The 25,415-nt window shown below is 55.6% G+C and overlaps 1 protein-coding gene across 1 annotated transcript in view; it reads left to right on the top strand.

Moving 5' to 3' along the window:
• The window catches only part of DSCAML1 (DS cell adhesion molecule like 1), a 92,516-nt gene that overhangs the window by 42,422 nt on the left and 24,679 nt on the right, over nucleotides 1-25,415 (top strand). Inside the window, exons 4-7 of the mRNA XM_058856979.1 lie at nucleotides 21,416-21,562; nucleotides 22,807-23,085; nucleotides 23,734-24,009; nucleotides 24,486-24,782. Coding sequence (XP_058712962.1) covers nucleotides 21,416-21,562; nucleotides 22,807-23,085; nucleotides 23,734-24,009; nucleotides 24,486-24,782 — 999 coding nt within the window. The remainder of the gene's footprint in view (nucleotides 1-21,415; nucleotides 21,563-22,806; nucleotides 23,086-23,733; nucleotides 24,010-24,485; nucleotides 24,783-25,415) is intronic.

A 25,415-nucleotide genomic window follows, 5' to 3' on the forward strand; every position in this document is an offset into this window, starting at 1 on the left:
GCGTTATCGAGATGTGGCTTTACATCTGTAAATCCTTTTACGCATCGCAGCTCAGCCGTGAGGCTTCCCCACATGATGGGCAGCGCTGGCTGCCTGGCCCTGCCACACCGGCCAGGGGCCGTGCCAGTGCTGGACATGGCAGAGCTTTCAGGGCCTGTTTTGGGTGAAGCACCCACAGAATGTTGTGGTTTTCACCTCGTTCTGGCTGCAGATCGGCCACAATGTGATTGTTCTCCCGTGCAGAACTGTCTCTCTCTCTCTCTGAGCCTCTCCAGTGTTTTTACGTTTCCCATTTGTGCTGTCGCCCTGTCTTGTGCACCTTGATTATCCTCAGGATTCTGTCTGTGGAAATCCAAGGGTGGCAGACCCTCATCTGCTTTTGGCTGACCCTTGGGGAGCTTTTCCAGCTCATGCCAGCTGAGGATTTGACTTAGCGCCACTTTGCTCTCCTGCCACAGTGTTACCGGCAGAACCGGATTTAGCAAATGATTGTGACAATCTCCAGCACCATCAGGAAAACATGCTCCATCATTCACTGTGATGTGCGCTGATGAGGGGAAAAAAAAGGCTTGTTCATCCATCAGAAATTCACTGATGCTGTCTCTAGGTGAGCAATTTGCCAGCGTTACCTGGTGTCACTCATTAGACACAAGATGTAACAGTCTCATTTACTCTTCGGGCTTCCTGTCACTTACTTACTTTTGCATTTGACTTTGCACATGAAACTTAAGCTCGTTTTTAGCCTCTGTTGAAGTCGGCTTTCAAATTCGTGCTCATTAAGCCCAGTCCCAGTGTGTGGGCTGCATGCACAGGAGAGGGGTTTTGGAAGCCAGAAAAGTCCCCTGGTGCCTGTTGCCATTAGGCTTTGCAGAACAGTGTGTGTGTTTCAAAAAGCCAGCAGAGGAAGCAGTTTCTGCCCTCCCATCACTAGGTCTGAACTTCCCAAAACACCTGGGCTTTGGCTGTGTTTGAGTTGTATTTTTTTATGGACCTGTAACTTTTTAAGACACCTACATTTTTACATTGGATTTGATTGATGCTTGTAGCCCGTTTGGGGCTTTTTGTACTCAGACATAAAAGTGGGTCAGAAAGGGCCAGAATTTGGTTTCCTCTGAGGAAGCAGCACCAGGGCTTGAGCAGGTGTTCCATGGCCAGAGCTTTGCTGGTGTCTGGAGCAGAGACACCAGAAGATGCAGGTGGGGGGTATTTCAATACTGAACCCGAGTGTTTCCCTTCTGTTTGTCTCTGCTGCTGGATTTACAGTTTTGGCTGCTCCTCTTGCTGGACAGAAGGGCTGAGAGCAGGGGGAAGGTGAAGCTGTGGGTGCTGCTGACTCAGGGACTCAGGACATGCAGGGATGGGGCAGCTGCTGCCTTTCCCTGAGCTCCCAGAATTTCCTGCAGCCATCCAGGCGCGTTGTGCAGCTGTGGTGGGCACCGGAGTGGCCATCCCTCACAGCAGGGCTCGTTGGTGTCTGTCTCTTTCTACCCTGTTTCTGTGGACAGGAATGGCCCTCTTTGTTTTTAAGAGAGTCCCTCCCATTCGTCTGTCCCTCGCTGCGTCATCCAAACTTCATCCTATCCTCGTGGTTTGCACGCACTGGATGAATTTAGGATGAATTTCAGCCTTGACACAGGCAAGGGACCAAGTAAATCGGGTGATGCTGAACTGAACTGTGGGATGTAGAAGCAAAGGATTGGGAGTGATTCTGCACATGGCAGGCTGGGAAGCTGGCGTTTGAGAGGGCTTGGCTTTGTGCTGAGACAAAAACCCTGTTAGAAGCAGTGTTTATATCTCTGCATCACTGCTTTAGTTGTCACAGCTCAGCTCTTCGGGAGGCAGAGGGTGAGGAGCAGTTCTCTACAGCCTGATGGGAGGGAAGGCTGTAATCCCTGGGATGTCTCTGCACGTGGTGCTGGAAAATCATTGTCTCAGGCACCGTGGAAGGGGCTGATTTCTTTCCTGGTGTTGTTTAATGTGGTGTAGAGCTTGTGTGAACCACAGTGGAGGGACTGGTGTTGAGATATGCACTACAGTGATAATGCTGCAAATTCCAGAGCATTAGTGTTATTAAAATGTCAGGCATTTTAAATCTTCCTCAGCATTAAAACTCTTAATGTACTCTATCCTTTCAAACTCGTGGTGCTCCAAGTGAAAGCATGAGGGGGAAAAAAAGGTGGTTACAGAGCAGAGGATTAACAAGAAAGAAAAGGGGGATGCCCTGATGCAAGGCTGCCTGTGCAAATTGCTTCCTTGAGCACTTGTGCCCTTCAGTTGGGTTCAAATTCAGCAAGACGTGTTCACTTTTGTGACAACAGCCTGAAACTTGCTCGTGCTGCCCAAAGGGAGCATTAGCAGCAGTGCTGAGCTTTTAATGCTGATGGAAAAGAGCTGAAATGGCCACGGTGGGTGGGTAATCCCAGGTGCCTGCACAAAGTGGAGTGACAGGAGGGGACGTCCCCTGTCCCTGCAGGTACAGAGCTGGCCTGGGGCTTGTGGCCATTGCTGGGCTTCTGGAATCGTGGAATTGTTTCATTTGGAAGAGACATTTAAAAGCCATTTAGTCCAGCCCACCTCAGTGAGCAGGAACATCTTCAGCGAGGCCAGGCTGCTCAGAGCCCTGTCCAATCTGACCTTAAACATTTCCAGGGATGGGGCAGCTGCTGCCTCTCCCTGAGCAACCTGTGCTCAGCATCCTCATTGCAGAAAACGCCTCCTTGCATCTACTCTAAATTGTCCCTGCTCTGGTGTAAAACCTCTTCTCCTTGTCCTTTTGTGTATAGGCTGGTGGTAGCTCAGGGGAGAAGCTGTTTGGGGCAAGCGAGGAGCGTTGATCCCCTCACATCCCCGTGTTTTGGGAGGTTGTACGCTCCCCCGGGCCACCTTGGATGGCACTGCCTACTCCTCATGGAGAGGAGCTTCCCGGGGAAGTCACCGGATCCGTGGGTGGGACACAGCCGGCAGCTGAAAGGTTCCAGCGGGGAGGAGGAGATGGGGAGCGGAGCCTTCCTGCTCGGAGCCCACGGCCTGCCCAGACTGGGGGGCACCGAGCACCCGAGCCCCTGGGAAATAAATGAGCCACGTTTATTAATTAAACACGGCGATAAGCCCGGCTTTAGCGGGCAGGGCAGAGCAGGAGCCCGCGGCCGGGCCGAGCGCTGTCCGCGGTGCTGAGCAGCCCCAGAGGAGCCGCCTCACTTCCACAGCTCGGGGACAAGGGGAAACGAGCCTCGGGTTGTGCCAGAATAGCTTTAGATGGGGTATTAGGGGAAATCTCCTCATCAGAAAGGTTGTCAGGCACTGGCACAGCTGCCCAGGGCAGCGTTGGAGGCACAAATCTCTGGGAATGTTTGAAAGATGTGGCACTTGGGTACGTGGTTTGGGCTGGGCTTGGAACCGCTGGGTTGTTCCAGATGGTTTTGGATGGATTTTCCAACCTTAAAAACTCTATGATTCTACATTCTAAGCACAGTCCTGGGCTTTCCGCTGCCCTCAGTACATGCACTTTACACCAGGTTACAATTTTTCCCCTATTTTTCCAAAATGGAACAGGCTCTTCCCCAGTATAACTCATTTCCTGCTCAGTGCTTCTTCCAGTGCCTCTCCTCAAATGGCAGCGGAGAGGAATCCAGTCCCCAGGCAGTGAATTAGGAGGTGGTAGCTGCTCATTTTTCATCTCTGTGATAAAAAAAAATCAAAAAAAAATCTAATGCAATCATCAAAAAATAAAGCTGCGTTTTTCATGTCTTCACCATTAGGAATGTCTCTTGCTACTGCTCTCTTTTCCCTCCTACTCCCAAATTATTGAGGTCTCAGCAGTGTTTAAAATCTCGTGGAAATTTACTTTTGGATGCTAGCAAAGGGGTGGGAGTTTGAGTAATCTCTAGGGCAATAACATTCCAGAAGTGTTGTGTTCCCTTAATAAAAACACTTTTGATTCAGAAACATAAATGTTATTTTTCCAAAGGCACCCTCCTGAACGGGGCTATTCTTTCTTATCCTCTCACTTAAGGCATTACAACTCTTGGGAGATGTTTTGTTGCTTCAGTAGCCATAACCTTACATTTATTGCACGTGTGGCCACAGCAGCCCCCTCTGATAATTTTGTTTAGGGCTGTGAAATTTGCCTTCAGCCCCGAAATTGAATCCATTCTCTGCTCTCAGCAGCACGATGGGTTCCTGCATGTCTCTCTTTCCCAAGGATGTTTGTGGTTATTGATGCTGAGTGTGGCTATTTATCACAGACAATACAGAACAAAGAAGAATTTATTAATAAGTCTCCTGGTCCCATATGCTTCCCCGAGGAACCTGAAGCATGCTATTTTCTCCTTGCCCCATTTATATCTGGGAGGTTTTGCTGCTGTCCACTCCGATTAAACGCTGGCTGAGGAGAAGGAGTTGCTCCGTAGCGTATGGCCGGGTTAGAGCGAGCGCTCAGGGAAGGCTCTCTGGGTTATTGGATGGCAACAAACCGGGAAATAATGTGGGATTCCATGAGAATGGCACCAAGATGTGAGCCAGGGGTGGGGGTGAGGACGCTGCTGGTCCCAAGCAGCTCCAGGGCCGTCGAGGGTTGCTCCACTCGGCTTTTGGTGTGGGTCAGTTTGTGTCAAATGGGGACAATAGCCACAGGCAGGAGCCGTGCTGTGTCCTGCTGTGTGACAGGGACCATGTGGGGGCAAGCAGCACCTGCTGGCTGCCTGTGGCCCTTCTCCTGCCTCACAATAGGATCACAGAATCGTTCTGTTTGGAAAAGATCTCCAAGATCGAGTCCAACCTGTGACCAATCCCGAATTTATCACCCAGCCCACAGCACTGAGTGCCACATCCAGTCATTCCTGGGACATCTCCAGGGATGGGGACTCCAAATCTCCCTGGGCAGCCCTTCCCAATGTTTAACAACCCTTTCTTGAAGTCCTCCCTGAACCTCCCCAGTGCAGCTTGAGGCTGTGTCCTCTTGTCCTGTCAGTAGGTGCCTGGGAGAAGAGGCTTGACCCCAAGTTCCTGCAAGGAGATCCTGCAGGCAGCCCTGGTGGGAACCTGGGAGCTCTGTTTGCCCATCCCTCACCCTCCTCTTGGCCCTCCTGGGACACTGGCAGAGCAGGCAGAGATGGGGGGAATGTTCTGTGGGAGCTCCTGCCTGGAAAATCAGAGCCTCTGCTGTGGGGACGCAGAGATTCCTGCTGTGCTTGAGAAAGGGAAGGTGCCTAGGGAAGTTCTGGTGGCTCTTCCCCATCTTGTGCCTCCTTATGCACTAATTAAAGGTCACTCCCATTTGCATTCAGCGCGTTTCTCTCCTTCCCTGGGCATTTGCATTGGCAGAGGGTTGTTTTCCATTTGACCAAGCCGTGGCTGGAGCCATCGCCTGGGGGTGAGAGTCTCTGCCCCCACCTTTGGAAAGCCAGCAGAGCCCAGGGTGGCTGAGCCAGCATCTGCAGGAGAGAGGAACAGAGCCCCTCTTGTGCCGCTCCCTCTCCCCAGCCCCACAAGACGAGCATTAGGCATTTATAGGTTTTTCTCCATGGATACATAGCTGGGCACGTTGGTAAAAATATACCCGTGCACGAGTATATTTATGTGTAGTGCAGTGAAAGCAGCACAGGCTGCGAGCTGATTCCCTCGGGTGAAACACCAGCCTTCCCTCCGAGCGCTTTCAAAGGGGAGCTGTGCTGATAATTAGTGCAAATATTTTGAATACAGAACTCATCACGGGCCTTTGTCGCAGTGACAGGCAGTGACCTGAGATAGGTTTCTCCTTTCTTAATGCACCCGGAATATGTAATTAAGAGGTGACTAAAAGATTCTTTATCACTCTTTGTTTTCTAACGTGGCAGGCTGTTATGAAATGCTGCCCCCTCCTTCCGTGGCGTTCGGTTCCCCGTGACAAATGCAGGGATGGAGATTTGTTCTGCTCTTCAAATCACTCTGAGCTCCTCCACTTCCAAGGTGCTGTGCCTGCCCTCCGCCTGGCCCAGGGTTTCAAGAGTCAGAATTTGGAGAGAGGGGCAGTTGGCAGAGTAGGAACTTGCCTGAGAGGGTGCAGGGGTGCTGCTGGAGGGGCGCAGTGAGGGTGGGCACGGTGCTGCCGTCACAAGCGCCCAGCAGCTTTGGTGCTGCTGAGAGAAATTTGTGAAAAGAAGCCTGAAAAGAGGCTGGAGAACACCTCCAGTGCAGTCTCTCCAGGCCCTGACACCCCGAGCTGAGGGTGTCAGGGCCCAGGGCTGGCCCCACGCCGGCCCAGGCAGCAGGGCTGTGATACACTGCGGTAAATGCGGCGTGACAGCACCTGAGCGAGGCTACGTGCAGAACAGATGTCTCCTGGCTGGGCTGGGGCCGTGGCACAGCGTCACTTCATCAATTATAGATCGCTTCCCTCGCCAGCAGCAGGCACCCAGGAACGGGACTGTTAAAGGAGACATGAAAAGGGTTGAGAGCAGAAGGGAAACTTGTGAGGAGAGAGCTTGATCTTCAGGCTTGCTCCCCATCTGGGAGATGGTGGAGTGTTGGCAGGGCCTTCCGTGGCTCCTTGGCCAGCTGTGCTGTGCTCGTCACCTCTGTGCCCCCAGAATCCACAGAATTCCCTGACGGGGTCCTCAGCCCCCACATCAGTGATGGGAAGGGACCCAGGCTGCTCCTTCCCCTTGTCCTCCTCGCTGGGAAACTCCACCTGTGGGGCTGCAGCAGCCTGAAAAGCTCCCAACCCCACCAGGTTTCACTCGCCTGTTGACTTATTTGTTTGTTTAATTGTTCCAGCTCGCCGCCTTTACCTGGCAATCCCGCTTCATTACAGGAAACACGGGCTTTATTAGGGCTGTGGAGTGTCATCCAGTGTTTTCACTGAATGTATAATTTGCCATGTATGAAAACCATTTCCAGAATTAATTTACCTACTGCAAACAGTTTGTATTAATGAAAATGCATTTTTCATGTGGGTTTGCTGGCAAAGCTGGCTGGAGCTCAAGAGCTCACTTTATCCATCCGGCATGAGTAGGAGATGGAATTTGTTTAAAAATTAAATAAATAACACACCCACCCCCCATTTTTTAATACAATATGGCCCAGCAATAATCTCCGAGGCAGACTGCAAAGGCTGCAGAAAGCTCCATCTGTGGCATTTTAATATGCAGCATTGTCTCCTGTTTTAATATCCCCCCTTGCCCGGCTCGTGTTTGTGTAAGTGAGACGCGAGATGCTGTCATCTTCCCGGGTCACATTTTGCTGCTCAAAATGAACAGAAGTGGAGATGGATGCAGCCATGGAGCCCTTCCCATATTAACACGCATATTTTAGAATAATTGATGCTGAATTCATTTTGCAGCCTCGTTTCTCCTCAGCCTTCCCCCACCCCCTCTTTCATATTTGCATGGAAAAAAATCCTGTGATCCGTCCAGATGGCAGCTGGAGGCTCTCAGCTGAGCTGGGCCGTGCGCTGGCTTTCGGAGGCTCCTCCTGGCCAGGGTGGGATCAGGGGCTGGAGGTGGGATGCTGATGGCCATGGCAGTGTCTGGAGGGCAGGAAGAGGCTCTGGCTTCCTTGTCACCCCAAGGATGCTCAGATGGATTTGGGGTGTCCTTCTCTGCTCCTTGGCTAGAGCTGCTAAAGCCAAGCTTTGTCCCTGGCCAGGCCTGACCTCTCTCTCGGTGCAGGGGACATCAGGTAATAAAACCTGAGACAGCACACAGGGAGCAGCGTCTCTCTCGGCAGAAATGTGTTCATCAAACCTCTGGGGACAAGCAGAATGAGGGTTCTACAGATACTTTAAAATAAGAAGGTTTGGAATACATTGCAAGGCTAGATTAGGAAAACTTGCTCCTGTTTGGGGATTGTCTTCAATCACTGCGTGCTACCAGAAAACCCACACCAAGCTCTTTTCTGTAAGTGAAAATTCATACAGGCTTGTGGAATTTTTCTTGGGAGAACCAAGGAAAGCGTTTGAAAACGTGCAGATGTGTTTGAGCAGGAGATGGTCTGCAGTGCCCACAGTGTTCTCAGCCTTTGTAAGGAGCTCTGGACCAGCTCAGTGTCCAGCCTCAGTGACTGTCCCCATGCTCAGCTGTCATTTCGGTCACACCCCCCTTGCCGGGCTTGTCTCTGCCCTTTGTCCCAGGAGGTGACACTGAGCATCCCAACCCTGCGCCTGCTGAGCCCCTGGTGTGTGCAGCTGAGCCCACAAATAATCCTTTGGAGATCAGTGGACATTTCATGTGCTTAAAGTTAAGCCTGTGCTTAAATTTAAGCCTGTGCTTAAGCACAAGCAGGACTCAGGCTGGCGAGCTGGGCACCCATGGGTGGCGGTGGGTGCCAGGAAAGGGGGGACACCCCGGGCAGGGACAGCTGGGGTGAGGCTGCCTGGAGCAGTGGGCCCTCAGCAGAGGCTGCAGAGCCCGTGCTGGGTGTGCTCTGGTGCCCTGAGCCCTGCAGAGTGCAGCTTTTCAGCCATTCCCTGGTGCTCTCCCCGTGCTTGGGGACTCCCTAATCAAGGACATTCCTGAGCACACGTGTCACCTGCCACTCAGCACACAGCTTAACCTCATGCCATGTGTTTATCTCATTCCAGGACGACTGTCAGCAATGCCACTCTAAGCATAAACTTAATTATATCTCCTCGGGTAGCAGCAGGGAAGTGATTTATTGCTGCTTTTTGTTTCCTCCCTCCCCTCACCTCTCTGTGATTACGCTCCTGTTTGCTGCTGTGGAGATGCTGATGCTTGACTGCAACTTTGCTGCAGCCCAAGTCTAAAGTCAGGGTTGGCCAGAGGAGGCCTCTCAGTGGCCACAGAGCTCCCTCTTGGTGGCCCTGTCTTTACACCCACCAAATCAACGGGGTGAGAGCACATTGGGATTTTTGGATGTGTGGGAACTTCCAGGGCTAATTCTCTATCATGCCTTTTCAGAGGATAATTTTATTTTAAAATAATTGCTGCGCCAAGGCAGGAGTCCCCTGGCTGAAGTGGCTCCTTGGGAACAGATGTGCTGGCTCCTCAGTGCTCCTTCAGCTAAAAGCCTGAGGTTTCCCAGCCAGCCCTCTGCTGCTGGCTGCTTTTCCCTGGCTCCATCCCCCATTCTGGGGGTGCTGACGGGAGCATCCCCGCAGGAGGCTCCTGGCTGCTCTGCCCCACTCAGCCTCAGCTCCTGAGGAAAGCAGAGAACTTTGGGAAATGGTTTCTCTTCCCCGTGCCATCCACTAAGGCTCCTGCTCTCGTTCTCCAGGGAAAGGGAAGGTGCTTTAATTATTCCTGCCTTCTGGAAAGCTGTGGTAATTAGCAGCGCTGCAGAGAGCAAGGCCTGGCTGGGCTTCCGAGCACTCCGAGGAGGCAGGAGCTCCTCGGTGCTTTTTACAGACATTTCTCCTCGGAGGTGCGGCTGTGACAGCCCTGGAGCAGCTGGAAATGCCCTTGGCAGGGTGGGACAGGGGGGATTTGGGGGTGCATGGGAGCACTGGTCACACCGGGGTCCCTTTGGCGGGTGCCCCAGGTTTTTTACAGCATCACGTCAGCCCCAGGTTTCAGTATGCAGAGCACAGCCCTGCCATAACGCACTCGGAATTTCTCCATGTGGTTTTGAACAAATTGCTGATTATTTTTCCCCTCATTATTCACCTGACAGAGGAGCAGGTTGAGTAATTAGTGAACGCCCGTGAACTTTGCAGTGTTTTTATGAATAAAACATGTGTGAATTGGCTGGGAACTGGCCCTGCTGCTTTAGCCTGTGCACCCACTAATGTCTGTCAGTGAGGAGCATCCCTGGCCTGGCCTGTGCCACTGTCCCCGTGTCACCCTCCCTGGGACAGCTCAGCTTTTTGCAGTGGAAGCTCCTCCTGCCCTCTGCTGCACTCCTTGGGCAGACTGGGCAGCTTTCCTCGGCGCTGGGGGATGAGGATGTTCTTTGTGTGGCTGTGATGGATGCTGCGCTCACCCCTCCTTGCTCCCAAAATCACCCTGCGCCCGCCCTTCCCGCGGCTGCGTGCGAGAGAGCAGCTGCTCGGAGCGGTGGCCAGCAAGGCTTGAATAGCAGCTGAAAGGGAGGAATAATTTGCATCCCGTCAGTTTTGAGAGGCACTTGGAGGCGGGATCTGGCTGCAGTGCTGCAGGGACAGAGGGACCCGGGCTGGGGAGAAGTGTTGAGCGCTCCCGGGCTGGTGATGGGGGAGATCTGGACAGAAGGGCTGTATCCAGGGGGTCTGTCGCCTTGGGAGCTGGACATTTGAGGCTGGATGCTGCCTGCCAGCCAGGGAGGCGCTCCCCAGCCCGTGCCACGCCGTTCCTCGGTGTCCCTTCCCCTCTGTGCCTGCCCTCCGAGGGGACCCGGCCGTGGTGGCTCCCTGGGCTGCCCGGCCCTGAGCCCAGCCGTGCCCGCTGAGGCCTCGGGCTGTCCTGGCACGGCCGATGCTGTAAAGGCACCGCTGAACCGTGCAGAGCAGGAGGGAGCCCCGGGCAGGAGGCCAGGAGCTGAGGAGGTGTCCCCCAGGCTGGCCATGGCAGTGTCCGCACTGTCCCCGCTCCCCGTGCCCTGAGCCGGGCTCCCACCTGGCAGGGACACCTGGAGAGCCTTCAGTGCTTGCACGAGATGAGGAGAATTCATCCTGAATGGCTCTGCAGGGAAGCAGAGAGGAGGCAGCAGCAGCACACAGCGAGCTCAGGTCTCACACGAAGCTGCGAGACGGGGGAGCGAGATGCAGGTCACACTTTCTGCTTCACGGGGCAGTTGTGGAGTGCCAGCTCTCCCTGATCACCCCAAACTGAGTGGGTCACAGCGGGGGCTGTGTCCATGGCTGTGCTGACAAATGGATATTCCCCCTCCAAAAATAATGGGCAAGCTGGTGGCAATACCCAAGGGTGCCAAACCCTCGTGTTCTGCTGCGTTTTCCCCAGGCTAAGCCTGAGCAGACCAAGAGCAGTGCTGGGAGCTGGGGCAGCCCCCTCTGTCCCCTGGACACCTGGGAGGCAGGTGACAGCGGGGTGTGACAAGATCTCATCTCGTTTAAGGACTTGGAGCCCGCTCTCCTGGTGAGCTGCCCCAGCATCTCGTTGCTTGTTGCTAGGAAATCACATCTGATTGCAGGGCTGGATTTGCCTAAGTCGAGCTCCTGGGCCAGGGATGTTGTGCAGTGTCAGGAGGACACAGGATCTCTCCTCCCTGGGTCTCTGGTGTCCAGGGAGCTGCTCAGAGCTGGATCCAGGGGTTTCTACTGCATCCCACAGCATCTGAGTAATTCCTCTGTCCCAGAATGATTTTTGTGGTCGCGTTGTGAACTATCAGAGTACTTCCCTGCTGGCTTTGAAGCCTAAACTGCCGCTCACAAGTGCCCCAGTGCTCACACGATGCCGGGGGGGAATCATTTTGATGGGAAGGATCCGTGCCAGGCCTGCCTCCATCAGGACTGCCAGGTTGCTAAACAAAGCCACCGGGGCTGGCTTTCTTCTCGGACGTCTAACTAGGTCAACATACATTTGCCTTGTCTTAATAATTATTGATAAGCTGCCGGTGCAGCCCCTGCCCGTGGCAGATGCTCTGGAGTGGATTTGTGCCGTGGCTCTGATGGAACACCGGGGCTGTTTTCCCCCGGGAATGTGTGCAGCTCCCCAGTGGCTCCCCGAACCTTTCCCAGCCTGGAGCGTGGGTGAATGGGGAAGGCTCGTGGTGACACACCGGTGGTTTCTGTGGCTGCAGGGACCTTGCTCCCTTCTCACCCGTCTCCAGAGGGATGCTGTGGCTCAGCCCGTGTTTGGTGGTGCTCAGGGAGCGCACTGGAGGCGAGGACAGGGGTGCTGTCCCAGCCCGCGCCTCCCTCCTCCCCTAACACCGCCCCCCACCAGCGCTCCTGGCTGCAGGGAGAGCGCGGAGATGTGGTTTTCTTCTGGAGACACCCCTCTAGAGAGCGGGAGACAGGGAGGAAGGATCACAGTGTCCCCCAGGCTGGAGAGGGTCACTCTGAGCTGCCCCAAGCTGCCGGGTGCTGATGGGGCTGTCCCCACCCGTGTGGAATCCGTGTGCCCTCACAGGGAGCCACAACTCAGGGTGGGTTTGGGCTCCTTTCCTCGGCGTGGGCTCCTCTCTGTGCCTCCGTAATCAAAGCGTGCAGACCAACTCCGAGCGAGGTGAAAGGCAAAGAATAAACCCAGCCACCCTCTCCAAGCCGCTCAGACTTCAGAGCTGAAGAGGAGGTTATGTCCTGGGGATTTTTTTTTTCTGTTGCTTTTCCAGCACTAATGAGCAGGGAGGAAGTTCTACTCTTTGTTCGAGTGGCGTTGGCTGATTTTTTTTCCCCAGTGAGTAGCAGGGAGGGGAGGAGGGGATGGGAGGCACCGTGCGTGTCTCGTGGACGCGTTGGGAGCGCGGCAGCGAGCGGCGGTGCGGGATCGCTCCACTTCACCCCTGAGTTTCAGGTGACAGAATTTCTTTTGTGAGGCTTTTGGGCTTTCTCGTCAGATCAAAACAAGGTCTTGGCTTCAGCGGGATTCTTTCAGAGCTGGTGCAGGGCAGTGATGTGCAGCTCTCTTGCGGTTTTCCACGTGGCAGAGGGAGCTTCTGTCCTCGACTTCTTCCCACAGTCTCTGGGTAGCTTTTTCCTGGGGAGCCTGTACCAGCCTCGCTCTGTGTGCTGTCCTTGCCCTGCCAAGCACACTTGTGGCTGTGGAAACACGGGCTGTGAGAGGATGTGGATGTGGAAACACGGGCTGTGAGAGGATGTGGATGTGGGCTTGGGCTCCGCTCTCCCTTCCTTCCAAGCCAGTGTTTTTAAAAGCCAGTTCAGAGCGCCCTGCCTGTGAGAGCTGCTGGGAGGGAGGGTGGGGAGCTCGCCGGGTGCCCTCGCTCAGGTGAACGAACCTGGTGAAGCTTCCCCCAGCTCTCGCCTTCCTCCTGGGCCAGTGTGGGGCACTGGGGACACTGCCCGGGGGTGACAGTGCCACCCGCCCCTGGCCACCCCAGCGCCCGCTGCCCCTCCACGAGGGCTCGGCACGACTTTATCATAATGCAGCATGAATTTCATTAGCTCATTTTGCCTCTGAGCCCGGAGATAATTTAATCCCGGAGTGGCTTACGAGGCAAAGCGCGGTTTAGTCTGCGGAGCCCCACGGCCCCTCTGGCCGCCAGCCGAGCCGGGCTCAGGGCTCAGGGCTCAGGGCTGCCTGGGCTCCGTGGGGCTGTGCATGGGGAAGGGGATGTGCCACTCACACCCTTCCCATCTCGTTAGGCAGATTTTATAGCGTGAAATAACTGCGGGAGCCGCGGAGCGAGGGCTGCGCTGACCAGAGAGGGGGTCCCTCTCACGTGCCTCTGATTTTCCTTCCATCTCATCACGGGAAGGTTTACTTAGCAAGCTGAAAAAAATCATTACATATGCTGCTAGTGGCCTGGTTAATTAAGATCTACAGTTCTCTGGGTAGGAAAAGACGACCTATATTTACTGTATGTAGGAAGACATCTGTCAGCTCAAAGCGCTAGATATCCCAGCGCAGGTTTGTCCTGCTTTTGCAGGCTCTGAATTGCAACTGTTTTAAGCTCTGATGCAGACCAAGTTAATTTTAAGATGACTGTTACTATTCTAAACATAAGGAAGGGCATATTTAGCCTCTCAGTACTCAAGAAGGCAAAACCCCCTGCATGTTTCTAGTAATTTTTCCCTAACAGTTTGCACAAAACAACAACAACAAATCCTATTTGGTTTCTGCAAAAGAATATGTTCGAGGGTGATCGTAAAATAGATTATTTTTAAATCTGCAGATGGTTTCCACATATTCCTCCTCAGCTCACTGCAGCTTTCCACCTCAGTAAACTGGTTTGTAATTTAGCCGAGGGCTGTGGAGCAAGCGTTCTGTCGTCTTGTTTTTCTTGTTCGCCTCCTTTACCCCCCCACGCCCCCCTCTGCTTTCTGTCCCCTTTCTCTCCTCTCTCCTTGCTTGTCCCCTGCCGAGGGGCTGTCGGTGTTGGGATGGGTGTGAAGGGACAGCGAGCCGTGCCTGGCGCTCCCCACACTCCATGGGCAGCCCTTGTGGGGAGCTGCTGGCAGAGCTGGGGGCTGGGATTAGGGCTGGGGGGCGATGCCACGGAACCCAAACCCCGCTCCCCGCTCCGCTCCTCACTGGGGAAGCTGTGCCTCGCTGGGCAGGGGGGTGGCTGCTCCCATCCACACCACCCCCTGCAGCTGAGGGAGTTATCGGGGGGCTCGGGCCACGGGGAAAGGGATGCACAGCCCTGGAAAAGATAATTAGAGGAAGGATGCACTTCGAGTTCTGCAATGGCGGCTCCCCCCTCCCCCCGCTCCCTGGAAGAAAACACTGCTTTTTTTTATTTCTTTGTTCTTTCACGGTTCGGCATTATAATTATTGAGATTTCACTGCAGGGCAAAATGATCATTTGACAATGTAAGTGGGGAAAATAATTCTCGTGTTATCCAGCAGCCTCACTCTTATTATAATTATGGCGAAACTCCTGCAGACTGAAGTGGGGGCAAAGAATTTCCTCCTATGTGGTGTTTGGCTTTTCAAGATTTCTCAAGATTTGATTGCAGATGGGAGAATTTTTTTCCCCTCCCATCAATAATCCGAGGTTGGTGATGGATGGCGAAGGACCAGGGTACCTGTTGTTTTCCCCTTTGTTTTCATTAGGCATTTTCCATTTCTGTCATTCTCGGCGCTGGTGATGGATTTTTATGAGCAAATATCTTGGTTCAAGCCATTCGGAATTGTTTGCACAGTAATGTCTGCAGCGGCAGCAAAACCCAATTAAAAAATCAGAGGAAAATTGATGCAAAACTGCAAATCAGCCCCTCTCAAGATGGGGACAGCCACAGCTCGTTCCGTGCTGAGGGAGGCGGGGTGGTGGTGGGTTCACCCTGGCTTGGCTGGGCAGGTGGGGCAGGGGTGCTGCTCTCAGAGAATCTCCAGATGTGCTTCTTTGTGCGCTGTCCTTCCCAGCGCGGTGTGGCCACCACATTCCCTGTTCCACCCTCCATCCTGCTCCATCCTGTGCCATCCTGTGCCATCCTGTGCCATCCTGTGCCATCCTGTGCCATCCTCCATCCCATGTCATCCTCCATCCTGTTCCATCCTGCTCCATCCTGTGCCATCCTGTGCCATCCTATGCCATCCTCCATCCTGTTCCATCCTCCATCCCATGTTATCCTCCATCCTGCTCCGTCCTCCATCCCTCGCCATCCTCCATCCTGCTCCATCCTCCATCCCGTGCCACCCTCCATCCTGCTCCACTCTCCATCCCGTGCCACCCTCCATCCCGTGCTGCCATCCCGGTGCCCAGCTCCCCTCACCATCCCTCTCCGGGGCTGGGAGCCATGGCAGGGAATGACGGTGTGGTGGCAGGGAGGTCTGCTGTCCCCTGCCACCCCGGGGCTGATGGAAACGAGCTGACAGAACACAGGCAGCATTAGCCTAATTATGGCCATACCCGCTACCTCTGCGTGGATTTTCCTTTCTTAGCGACTTCCTGTTTTCCTCTTTGAGATGCAAATTTTTGCACAGTCCTCGATCCAGATTTTCTCCTCATTAGCATGAAATCTGACTAGTTCCGCGGTTTTTTAAATAGCAAATTATAAAAAAAAAAAAAAAAAAAAAAAAAAAAAAAATTAAATGCTGTGCACAAAGTAGCAGCGAAGCCCCCTCCCTGTGATTCTCGGGGGCAGGAGGTGGAGGGGCTGGTGAGGATTTTTGGGAATCACTCAGCCACAGCCGCGTTCTCCCACGCGTGGCTGCTCAGCTTTGCTCGTGCGTGGCTGAGCGGGATGCGGGAATCAGCACAGAGGGGCCGGTGGGCAGAGCCCCATCCCAGCCCTCCCATCCTGTGCTAGGGCACACACATGTTCAGCCTGCGTTTTGTTTTGCCTCCTCCAGGAAAACGAAACTCGTCGTAACAGGAGGTTAAAAAAAAAAAAAAAAAAAAAAGACGCTCCAAAAATCCCTTTTTGAATTGAGTGTTCTCTTGGTGGGGTTTATAGGTTTTTATGCCTGCCGTAATCGCAGCGCGCTGTAGCTCAGCGCTGGGAGAGGGCTGGTGATAGAGCCGGAGCAGACGGCACTATTTTGTGGTAAATGTCACTCTAGTAATACTCAGCTCTGCTCCGAAATAGAAATACAACCCTCGCTGGCGTGCGGCGTAGTGAGCCGGGCTCGGGAGCTGCTCCCCTGCCAGCCCCGTGTCCCGATGCTCGGGAATGCTTTTGCCTGGCATCTCCCTCCCCCTCCCCAGCCTCCCTGCCCAGCCCCTTCCCCCCCGCTTTCCTCCACATAATGAGTTTGATAAGAAATTGTCTCGTTAACAGGATTAGCCATGGAAATCTCTAGTCCCCTCCTATTCATTTTGTAATGCTCTTCATCCTGTTCTGTAATTTTCTGCTGGTATTAGGCGGCTCCGGACCACCTCGGGAGATTAATTCCTCCTCCTTTGGCAGTGCCAGCGTGGCTGGTGACAGGAGGCTGCTCCACGGGCAAGCCCCGGCCCCGTGGCCCCCACCCAGGGGATTCCTCCTCCTCTTCCTCCTCCTCCTCCTCCGTGCTCTGGTTCAGTGGAAGTGTGTCACTCCCAAAGTCGCTTATGCAAACAAACCCAAGTGTCCCCAAACACTGCTGGGTTTCACTGCCAAGCGCTCCGGTGACTCAGAGGTGGATTAAAACCCGGAGAGGCAAACTGTGCTCTCCCTCATACCCGTGTGAATCCATTTCCGTGGGCAGCATAATTCCGGATTTACTTCTAGGAACATGACTTGCAAGACTGGCCCTTGGGTAAATAATGACTCTTGATTTAATAACTCCTGCCAGCCCTGCAGGATACCTCACTTCCGAGGGAGCTAATAGAGAGAGATCTTTCCTAACATCTGTTTTCCCAATTTTGCCGACTCGTGAGCCTGGATCTGGGAAGCGGCATCCATGCAGCAGAAACTGCCCACTGCCAGTGAGTCCAGTGAGGATGGAAATCATCTGGAAAACACGGTGTTCCCAGTGCTCCGCTGGAGCCACGTGCTGCCTGCTCACACCCCGATGCAGGGAGCAGGACTGGCAGTGCCAGCTCCTGGTTATGCCCATCCCATGTTTCTTCTGGTGTGTGTTTTCCTAAGCCCTGACAAGAAAATCCCTGGTTTTCCCTCTCGGCTACCACATCGATCAGCACGCATTGTCCCGGGCACCCCCCAGGGCAGGGTGACAGTGTTCACTGACACGTGGCCCTGGTTGCCGTGCTGTTGCAAAAATTTGGTGCTCAGGAATCCCCTGCAGGGATTCCTTTTGGATTTTTTTGGCTTGTGAGATCCCTGGAGCGCCAGGAGTGGGGACCTGGCACAAGAGCTGCTGGACAGCAGTGTGACAGGGAGGTGACAGTGACACCCTCCTTGTAAACCTGTCCTGCTTTTTGCTTCTCTCTCTTGTTTCACGTCTCCCTCTCAGAAAAGCCATTTAAATGTAATTCTGTTCTTAAACCCTCTCCCTCATGCATGCCTAATGAGCAGCCGGCAGAGGTGCCGGAAACGGGCCGGGTAGGATTCAATCTCGCCGAGTGTCGACAAGTCATTTGGAAGGAGCCCTGGGAGCGCGCCCAGTTTTATTACAGCGTAATTAGAAATAAAATCTTGTTGCGGGAGGAGAATGAGAGATGGGTGTTAATCCTGTAACGGGAGGAGATGGAGCCATGCTTATAAAGGAGATTAGGGAGGGGAGGTGGAAAGCCCGTCATGACTCCCCGATTTCCACCCCTCCTGTGCTGCTCCCTCTGCTGTGACTCCCGCAGAAACTATTGGTCCTTTTGTCAGGAAAAGGAGGAGGATGAGGAGGAGAGGAGGATGAGGATGAGAGGAGGATGAGGAGGAGAGGAGGAGCCCCTCGGTGCAGAGCCCGAGCTGCTGGCTCAGCTGGCACCAGGTGGGAACCTTTGGCTGAGCTCACAGCTCTGCTGCCTTTGGAAGGGCTGGGAGCAGGGACGGCCCTACAGCTCCCCTGGGATCCCCACGGCAGGCAAACACGTAAATAAATCTGTCAGATTTGTGCAGGTGCTATGAAATTTGTATTGGGCTCAAGTTACAGCTCCTGTTTAGCATCTCCGCCAGGGAGGGATGCGGGGAGCTTTAATCTCAGCGCCCCCTCTGCTCTCAGAGCATTTGCTCTGGCACGGGCTGGGCTCAGCCTGCTGAGATAAAAGGCAGCTCTGGTGCTCGGATGGCAGCCCTGTGTCCTGTGTCCCCTGCCCCGCTGGGCAGGGCTCGGGCTGTACCAGGGGGCGGTGATCAGTGCCATGGGGCGGGCAGGAGTGTCCCTGCTGTCTGGGTTTCCTGTGGGTGTTCCTTGTCCCCAGGCGAGCTCCATGCCGGGCAAATGGCATCCAGGAACAGCAGCCACAGCAGAAAAGTGCCACTGTGGCAGCGGTGGAAAATTACAGGCTTTGCTCTTTGGGGCTTCCCCCTCCGTGCCTTCCCCCCGGGAGGCGTTTGTCACTTTAAACGTGGCCAGAAATAGCTTCGAACAGTTATTGGATTTGTCCGGGATGCCTTGGGATGCACATGCTTCCAGTATGGCTAATTCATAAACGCTGGCACCTATTGATTCTCCAGCAGTACCAGGGGAAAGTTATCTCATTAGTCTTATGAACTATAAAACGTGCTCCCTCCTGAAGCCCTGACCCCGATGTTTTGATAAATCTATACTGGATGGAGCAGGAGCTGCTAACCTGCATCGACTGTAATCTTTCTCTTGGAATTGGGAGGCCCTTGGGAATGATGCTGGTTTTCAGGGCCACCACTGGCAGCTGGATGTGGGAGAGGTGTGTGTGTGTGTGTGTGTACTCAGCGAGACCACGCAGGAGAGCCCCCCTCTCACCTTTATTCTTTTCCCCAAGTGAGGGGCCTGGGAATTTAGGTAGAATTTAGCTCATGGTGGGCTGTGTTTGATCCAAGGGCTTTGGTGAGCTATCTCCAAACTCAGCAGCTCAAGTCTAGCTGGAAGAGTTATTAGAGGCACGTTGCTCCAGCCTGGCCACGGATGTGCTTGATCCTCTGCTTCCTGTAAAGCCTTTCCACCTCCTGGCAGACAGAAAGATCTGATTTTACTTGGCGACCTTCGACGTTAATCTGCCTGGCAAACTCAGCAATAAGTCATAATAAGCCATAAGGGTGAGGTCTTTTGAAGCCACTTACATCAGTTAGAGCCCCACATCTCCCCTGAACCAGCAGAACGTTCCTCGACAGAGCCGCTTGTCCCCTCCCAGAGAAAATAACCAAAGGAAGCTGTGCTGTCAGCTTGGCTGGATCTCACACGTGATGGAACCGTGTCTCCACACCGTGCAAGGGGCAGATGCCTCCTGTCACTCCAGGGTGGAGATGTGGATCCTAAACCTGCAGGATTTCTGTCCCTTCCTGTCCCTGGGCTGGTTGTTATGGCTGGAGCCCCATCCCAGAGGCTTTGTTTCCAGCCCGGAGCACGGCAGCAAAGCCTGTGGATCCCCAGACACGGCCGCGTGTGAGGGTGTGGGCTGGGGCTGCCAGCACTTCGCAAAATACAGCCCCGTTACCATGGAAACCGGCTCCCCCCATCTCAAATTCCAGTGCAGCCAATGTTCTCCGCTTACTGGTTTGATGGGAGATGAAAAATTAATGTTTGATTTGCATGTTATTGCAGTGCTGTGGGACCACTCCCCCTGCCCCTCCGCGGGGGTCGTACAGATCCTGCTGGCGGTGCCGCACAGCGCCCACAGAACTGCACCTCTGGCCCCAGCTGCAGACCAGAGCGGGCCATGTGCTGCCACACCGCTGCTGACATGCCACAGCATGGAGGTTTTGGCTGAGCTTTTGGCCCAGAGCCCTCCAAGCAGGGCTGGAGTCACAGGGGTGTTGTGGAGATGTGGGGATGGGGCTGCCAGCTCGTGCTCCCGCTGCTTCCAGGGAGGATCAGCACAGGGTGCCAGCCTGGCAGGTGCCTGTGCCCCTGCTAACCACAGTTGACTGGCATTATGATGAATTATTTGCTGTTTCTTTGCTGTTTGGGGCCCCTCACTGTCTTGTATCGAGCAGTTGGAGTCAAACACGCACATCTGGCTGAGCCACAGCTGGAATGGGTAATGCCAGCACAGCTCGGCACTGCCGTTGTCTTGGCTCGTGCCAGGGACACTCCCTGGTTCCCTGGGTGAGGATCTCTGCTTTCTGCTGGTCTGTCACCTGCAATGCTTGCAGGGAACTGGGCCTGGTGTCCTGCCCAGGGTGTGGGGGCCAGAGTGCTCTGGGAGAATCTGCCTCTTGTCCTCTCACTCGTGCTTATTCCGCACTCCTGAGTTTGGCCACGGAGCTTTCTTCTTGTCTAAATTGAGAATATCCAGGTGCTTCCAAAAGGTGCTGGAAGTAAAATCAGTTGGTTGGCCTCATCAGCCATATCCTGGCTTAGCAGGCATTGTGCAGGACTTGAGGGAGCCATTTGCAGATGTTGCTGATTTACAGGCTGGGTTTAAAGGTTTTCACTCTGAGCATTCAGCTGCACTAAATTACCCTCTGCAGTCCTGGGGTCTGGTAGGGGGTGGTTTGGCTGGCAGCACGGCGCAGCCGAGCAGATGGAGCATCCCATCCCAGCTGAGACTGGCGCTGGAATAAACCCCAAAGCCTCACAGAGCTGGGGGTGAGAGCCTGGCTTGGCACGGAGGGGCAGGGCAAAGAGCTTTCCAGGTGGGCAGGGAGCCTCTCCAGAGCCTCGGCTTATCCTGCTCTCCATGTAGCCACTACATAGGCCTTTCTATTCGTGTTAATTACTGTTATAATTCATGATGAATTGCAGGGGTCAGGAGCCAGCCAAAGACTCCTTTCCCCTGTGCCAGGCTCCAAAACCTGCTGGCCTGAGGGGGCTGCTCCAGCAGCGCTGCCGGGTCTGTGCTGCCCTGGCTGCTCTCCCGCCACCTTCCTCCCGGGGCTCAAACATCAGCCCGAGCCCTTATTTGTTTTCACATGATTCTAAGTAAGTTAAGCTAATTATTAACACAGCGGGACGGATTCACTTTTAATTGCTGCGTTGCCATGGAGCGTGTGGCACCGCGGAGGAGCGGCGTGTGCCGGAGCTCTGTGCCACATGCTCTGCTCACCCTCCTCACCCCGAATCCGAGCTCTGGGAGTCCAGATGTGTGCAAAGACACCCCAAACCCACCGTTACACCTGGGCAGGTGTGTGTGCTTGGCCAGGGTGAGTGATGGAGGGAGGCCGTGCCCACAAACACCGGCGCTGCTGTTGCACACACAAGGTTCCTGTGGCTCACCCAACTTCACCAGCCTGCCTGAAACTTCAGCCGGAGCTGCACCCCGATGTGGTGGAGGTGGAGGAAGGTCTCTCTTTCCCTGCCGCAGCTCCGGTGCCAGCTCGGAGTGCAGGGGCTCTGCCTGACCCGGGTGCTCAGCCTGGGGCCAGGAGAGGCTCCTCACTCTTCTCCTCCCTTTGTGTCTCCAGAAAATAGGTTTTTTATTACTTCTTATGGAGGTTTGTACATATCGGACGTGCAGAAGGAAGATGCCTTGTCCACCTACAGGTGTATCACCAAGCACAAGTACAGCGGGGAGACGCGGCAGAGCAACGGCGCCCGCCTCTCCGTCTCAGGTGAGCCCGTGCGGCTGCCAGCGGGGGCGAGGGGGGTCCCGTACCCCGGGGGGGGGCCCAGCCGCGCCCCATGTCCGCTCTCCTGTTCGCTTCCCCGCCTGCCCACAGCAGCCATCCCGCACGGGGAGCGATGGCATCGCCACCTCGGGTCCCCGCAGCGAGGGGACATGCCGGTGCGGGGCTGGCAGTGCCCGGGGGGCTGGCAGTGCCCGGGGGGCTGGCAGTGCCCGGGCTGTGCCCCGCAGCCCCCCCGAGCCGGGCGCGGTGCCGCGCGTCACCCCGAGCGGGAGGCGACGGGGCGCACGGCGATGCGATGTGACAGCCCGCGATGTGAGCAGCCTGACGCGATGTGACGAAGATGCAAGCGATACTGCGGCGGAGGCAGTGCAGTCCGGAGTGCCGGGTGTCTCGGGGCGCTCCCGGCTCCGCTGACTGCCCAAATTACTCCGCTCGGCAGGGAGGGAGGGAGTTCGCCCGACTGGCGGCCGCCGCTCGGCGCAGCGCGCCCGCTCCCTGCCGTGCGCCGCTCCCATCCCCGGCTGCTCCCGCTCCGGCTCCCCGAATTAACGGCCCGGAGGGCAGGAGCAGAGGCAGGGCTTGCCCAGCCTCGCCTCTCGGGGACCCGCGGGTCCCAGCCGTGCCCGTCCTGCCACACGTCCCGGCTGTGCGTGGGTGTCGCCGGGTGTATCATCCCCAATCCGCGCGTTTCGAGCTGGCCCGGTCCCCTCCTGGTCGCTGTCATTATTTACACGTCACGGCGTTTTACTTCTGCTTGGGAGTAATGAAAGAGGTTTCTTTCCCCTGGAATTTAATTTCACGCCTGAGACTTAGTGATTAATTTTCTCCTTTCCCAGCTGCCTGATGGGCCCTTTTGCTTGTAAATTTTGAAATGTGCCACAAAATTTGTGTATTTTGCACCAATTAGGTGTCACCTTGAGTAATTCCTCCGGTGCTGAGTTTATTCCTCCCATCAGCTATTTAGGATGTGTTTTTCCTCCCACTTCCCCGGGTGCCTGTTGTCCTGGCTACCAAGGGCTGTGGTGGCCGGGTGGAACAGGGCACCCCGTGCTCCCCAAGGATAATGGGGTGCATCCTGCACTCCTGTATGGCAGAGCCACGGGCTCAGGGGAGCAGGGAGAGCCTCTCTCATGGATGATTCAGACTGGGTGCAGTGCTACCGGTGTCCCTGAGGCACCTCGCCTCATCCTCTTCCCCGGGTGAGCCCAACTCCTCTCCCAACCCAGACCCGGCAGAATCCATCCCCACGATGTTAGACAGCTTCCAGTCCAGGGAGGTGAAGGCGGGCCGGCTGGTGGAGCTGCCCTGCATCGCCTCGGGCTACCCCAACCCGGCCGTGCGGTGGATCAAGGACGGGCGGCCGCTCCCTGCCGACAGCCGCTGGACCAAGCGCATCACGGGGCTGACCATCAGCGACCTGCGCGTGGAGGACAGCGGCACCTACATCTGCGAGGTGACCAACACCTTCGGCTCCGCAGAGGTCACGGGGACCCTCACTGTCATAGGTGAGAGCCCGTGGCGAGGTTTAGTCCTGCTGCCTTCTGACATGTAAAGCTTTTACCCATATACAGCTTTAGGGGTTTGTACAGCTGTATAAACAACAGCCTTGTATTTTGGCACAGCGTTTGGCTCGCTGGAAGCCACTGTCTTGCACGTGTCCGACGTGTTGGGTGCTTCTGTGCTTTGCTTTGTTGATTTACATAAAATTTATGTCGATTTACATAAAATAAGCTCTAGCCAAACAGTAAATACCATCTGGGCAGGCCAAGTATTTATCACGTGCTGTTTTCCTGGGGGTTCCTCCTGTCACCGGGATCCTGGCAGCAGCAGAGCCACTGTGCCTGCCTTACCTGGAGCAGCACTGCTGAGCACGGTGCCAGCCAGCCTGCTGTGTCCCCAGCTCAGCACTGTCCCTGTCACATGGACCACATCATCATCCAGCCATCCTGCCACCTCCCCACAGCACCCCAGCCGGGGCCTGGGGCTGACGTTAAGAGCAGGGGCTGTCAGCAGCGGGGACGGTGGCAGTGCCACCTGCCCGATTGTGCGGTGACATTTAACGCGTAGCCGGGCAGGGGGAGCAGAGGGAGCGCAGCGGGGATGAGCTGCTTTCCGCTGCAGTGCCCGGCCAACGCCTCTCCCCTCTCTCACAGACCCTCTGCGTGTGACCCTCACACCAAAGAAGCTCAAAACAGGCATCGGCAGCACCGTCATCCTCTCTTGTGCCCTCAGCGGCTCCCCCGAGTACGTCATCCGCTGGTACCGCAACACGGACCTGGTGGCGGTGGATGACTACATCTCCATCCGGGGCATCAGCAACGAGACCCTCCTCATCACGGCCGCCCAGAAGAGCCACTCCGGGGCCTACCAGTGCTTCGCCACCCGCAAGTCCCAGACAGCACAGGACTTCTCCATCATCACGCTGGAGGGTGAGCCGGCTTCCCGGGCTGGGGGCTTCTTCCTCTGCCCCTCTCTGAGGGGATGCTTTGTGCATGGCTGGGGGGCACAGACACCCACTGGGTGGGGGTCCTGAGGCTGCTGCCAGCCTGTTCCTGGGCTCTGCGTGCAGGGACACAGCGTGGCACGGACGGGGAAGGACCAAAATAAGTGTTGACTTGCCATCCCCAGCCCCTGGGTTTGCCATTTTCACCAGGCAGCCCACCGAGTGTTTGGAGAAGGGATGGCCTCTGCTGAGGGAGGTGTCACCTCAAGCTGGCATCTGTATCAGCCACCGTGTCCCCTGTCTGCATCTCCCTGCCCCAGAGGGACACCGGCACAGCCATGTGTGTGTCACCAGCGGGGCTCCTGTCCCTGGGGTGGGAGCTCAGTGCCATCCTGCTGGCGGGTGACTGCTGCTGCCTGCGGCTGCCGCTCCCTGACCCCCGTCCCGCTGGGTGCCCCCCAGATGGGACCCCCCGCATCGTCTCCTCCTTCAGCGAGAAGGTGGTCAACCCCGGGGAGCAGTTCTCCCTGATGTGTGCCGCCAAGGGGGCCCCGCCACCCACCGTCACCTGGGCGCTGGACGACGAGCCCATCCCGCGGGACAGCGGCCACCGCTCCAACCAGTACACCATGTCCGATGGCACCACCGTCAGCCACATGAACGTCACCAGCCCGCAGATCAAGGACGGCGGCGTGTACCGGTGCACCGCGCGGAACTCGGTGGGCAGCGCCGAATACCAAGCGCGAATAAACGTAAGAGGTGCCTGTCTACTTTTAAATATCAGAATAGGACTTTTACTGGGCTTTTTGGTTTTGGTTCTGTTCCCTGATGGATCGCTCTTCCTCGCCTCTCCCTCTTCTTCCCGGCCGTGTGGGTCTCCCTGGCTACCCCAGCCTCGTTTCCTGAGCCCCGCCCCGCTCCTCGCACACCTGCAGGGTTGAGCTCCTCTGATGCTTTAAGCAGGGAGTTTAACAAAGTGGAAAGCAGTTCCAGGGTATTGGAGAACTGCTTGGCTTTGCAGGAGTCACAGGGCAGCTCTGAGGTCCGTTCACCCTGCCTTGGGGTCCACACAGGGTGGGCAGGCTCCCCCTGAGGGAACCCATGCATGGAGGAGGAGGTGGCAGGCCCAGAAGTGTCCCAGGTCCCCTGTGCTCTACCAGCTGCCCCCGTTCCCTACGGGAGCCCCACTCCTCAGCAGCCACCAAGGCACCAGGACCTCCGTGACAAACGATGATGAGGCAGCACATGAAATCGTGGAAAATGAGCTTTGATTTGTCATGTCTGCATTTTCTTTGTCTGCTAAAAGCCATGGCCGCGTTAATCACCGTGTTATTACGGCTGCAGCGCGCTGCTCGGTGTGTTCCGGGGAGCGCTCTCAGGCACGGGGTACGG

Source organism: Poecile atricapillus, chromosome 25, assembly GCF_030490865.1.
Source record: "Poecile atricapillus isolate bPoeAtr1 chromosome 25, bPoeAtr1.hap1, whole genome shotgun sequence".
NCBI classification, from domain to species: domain Eukaryota; kingdom Metazoa; phylum Chordata; class Aves; order Passeriformes; family Paridae; genus Poecile; species Poecile atricapillus.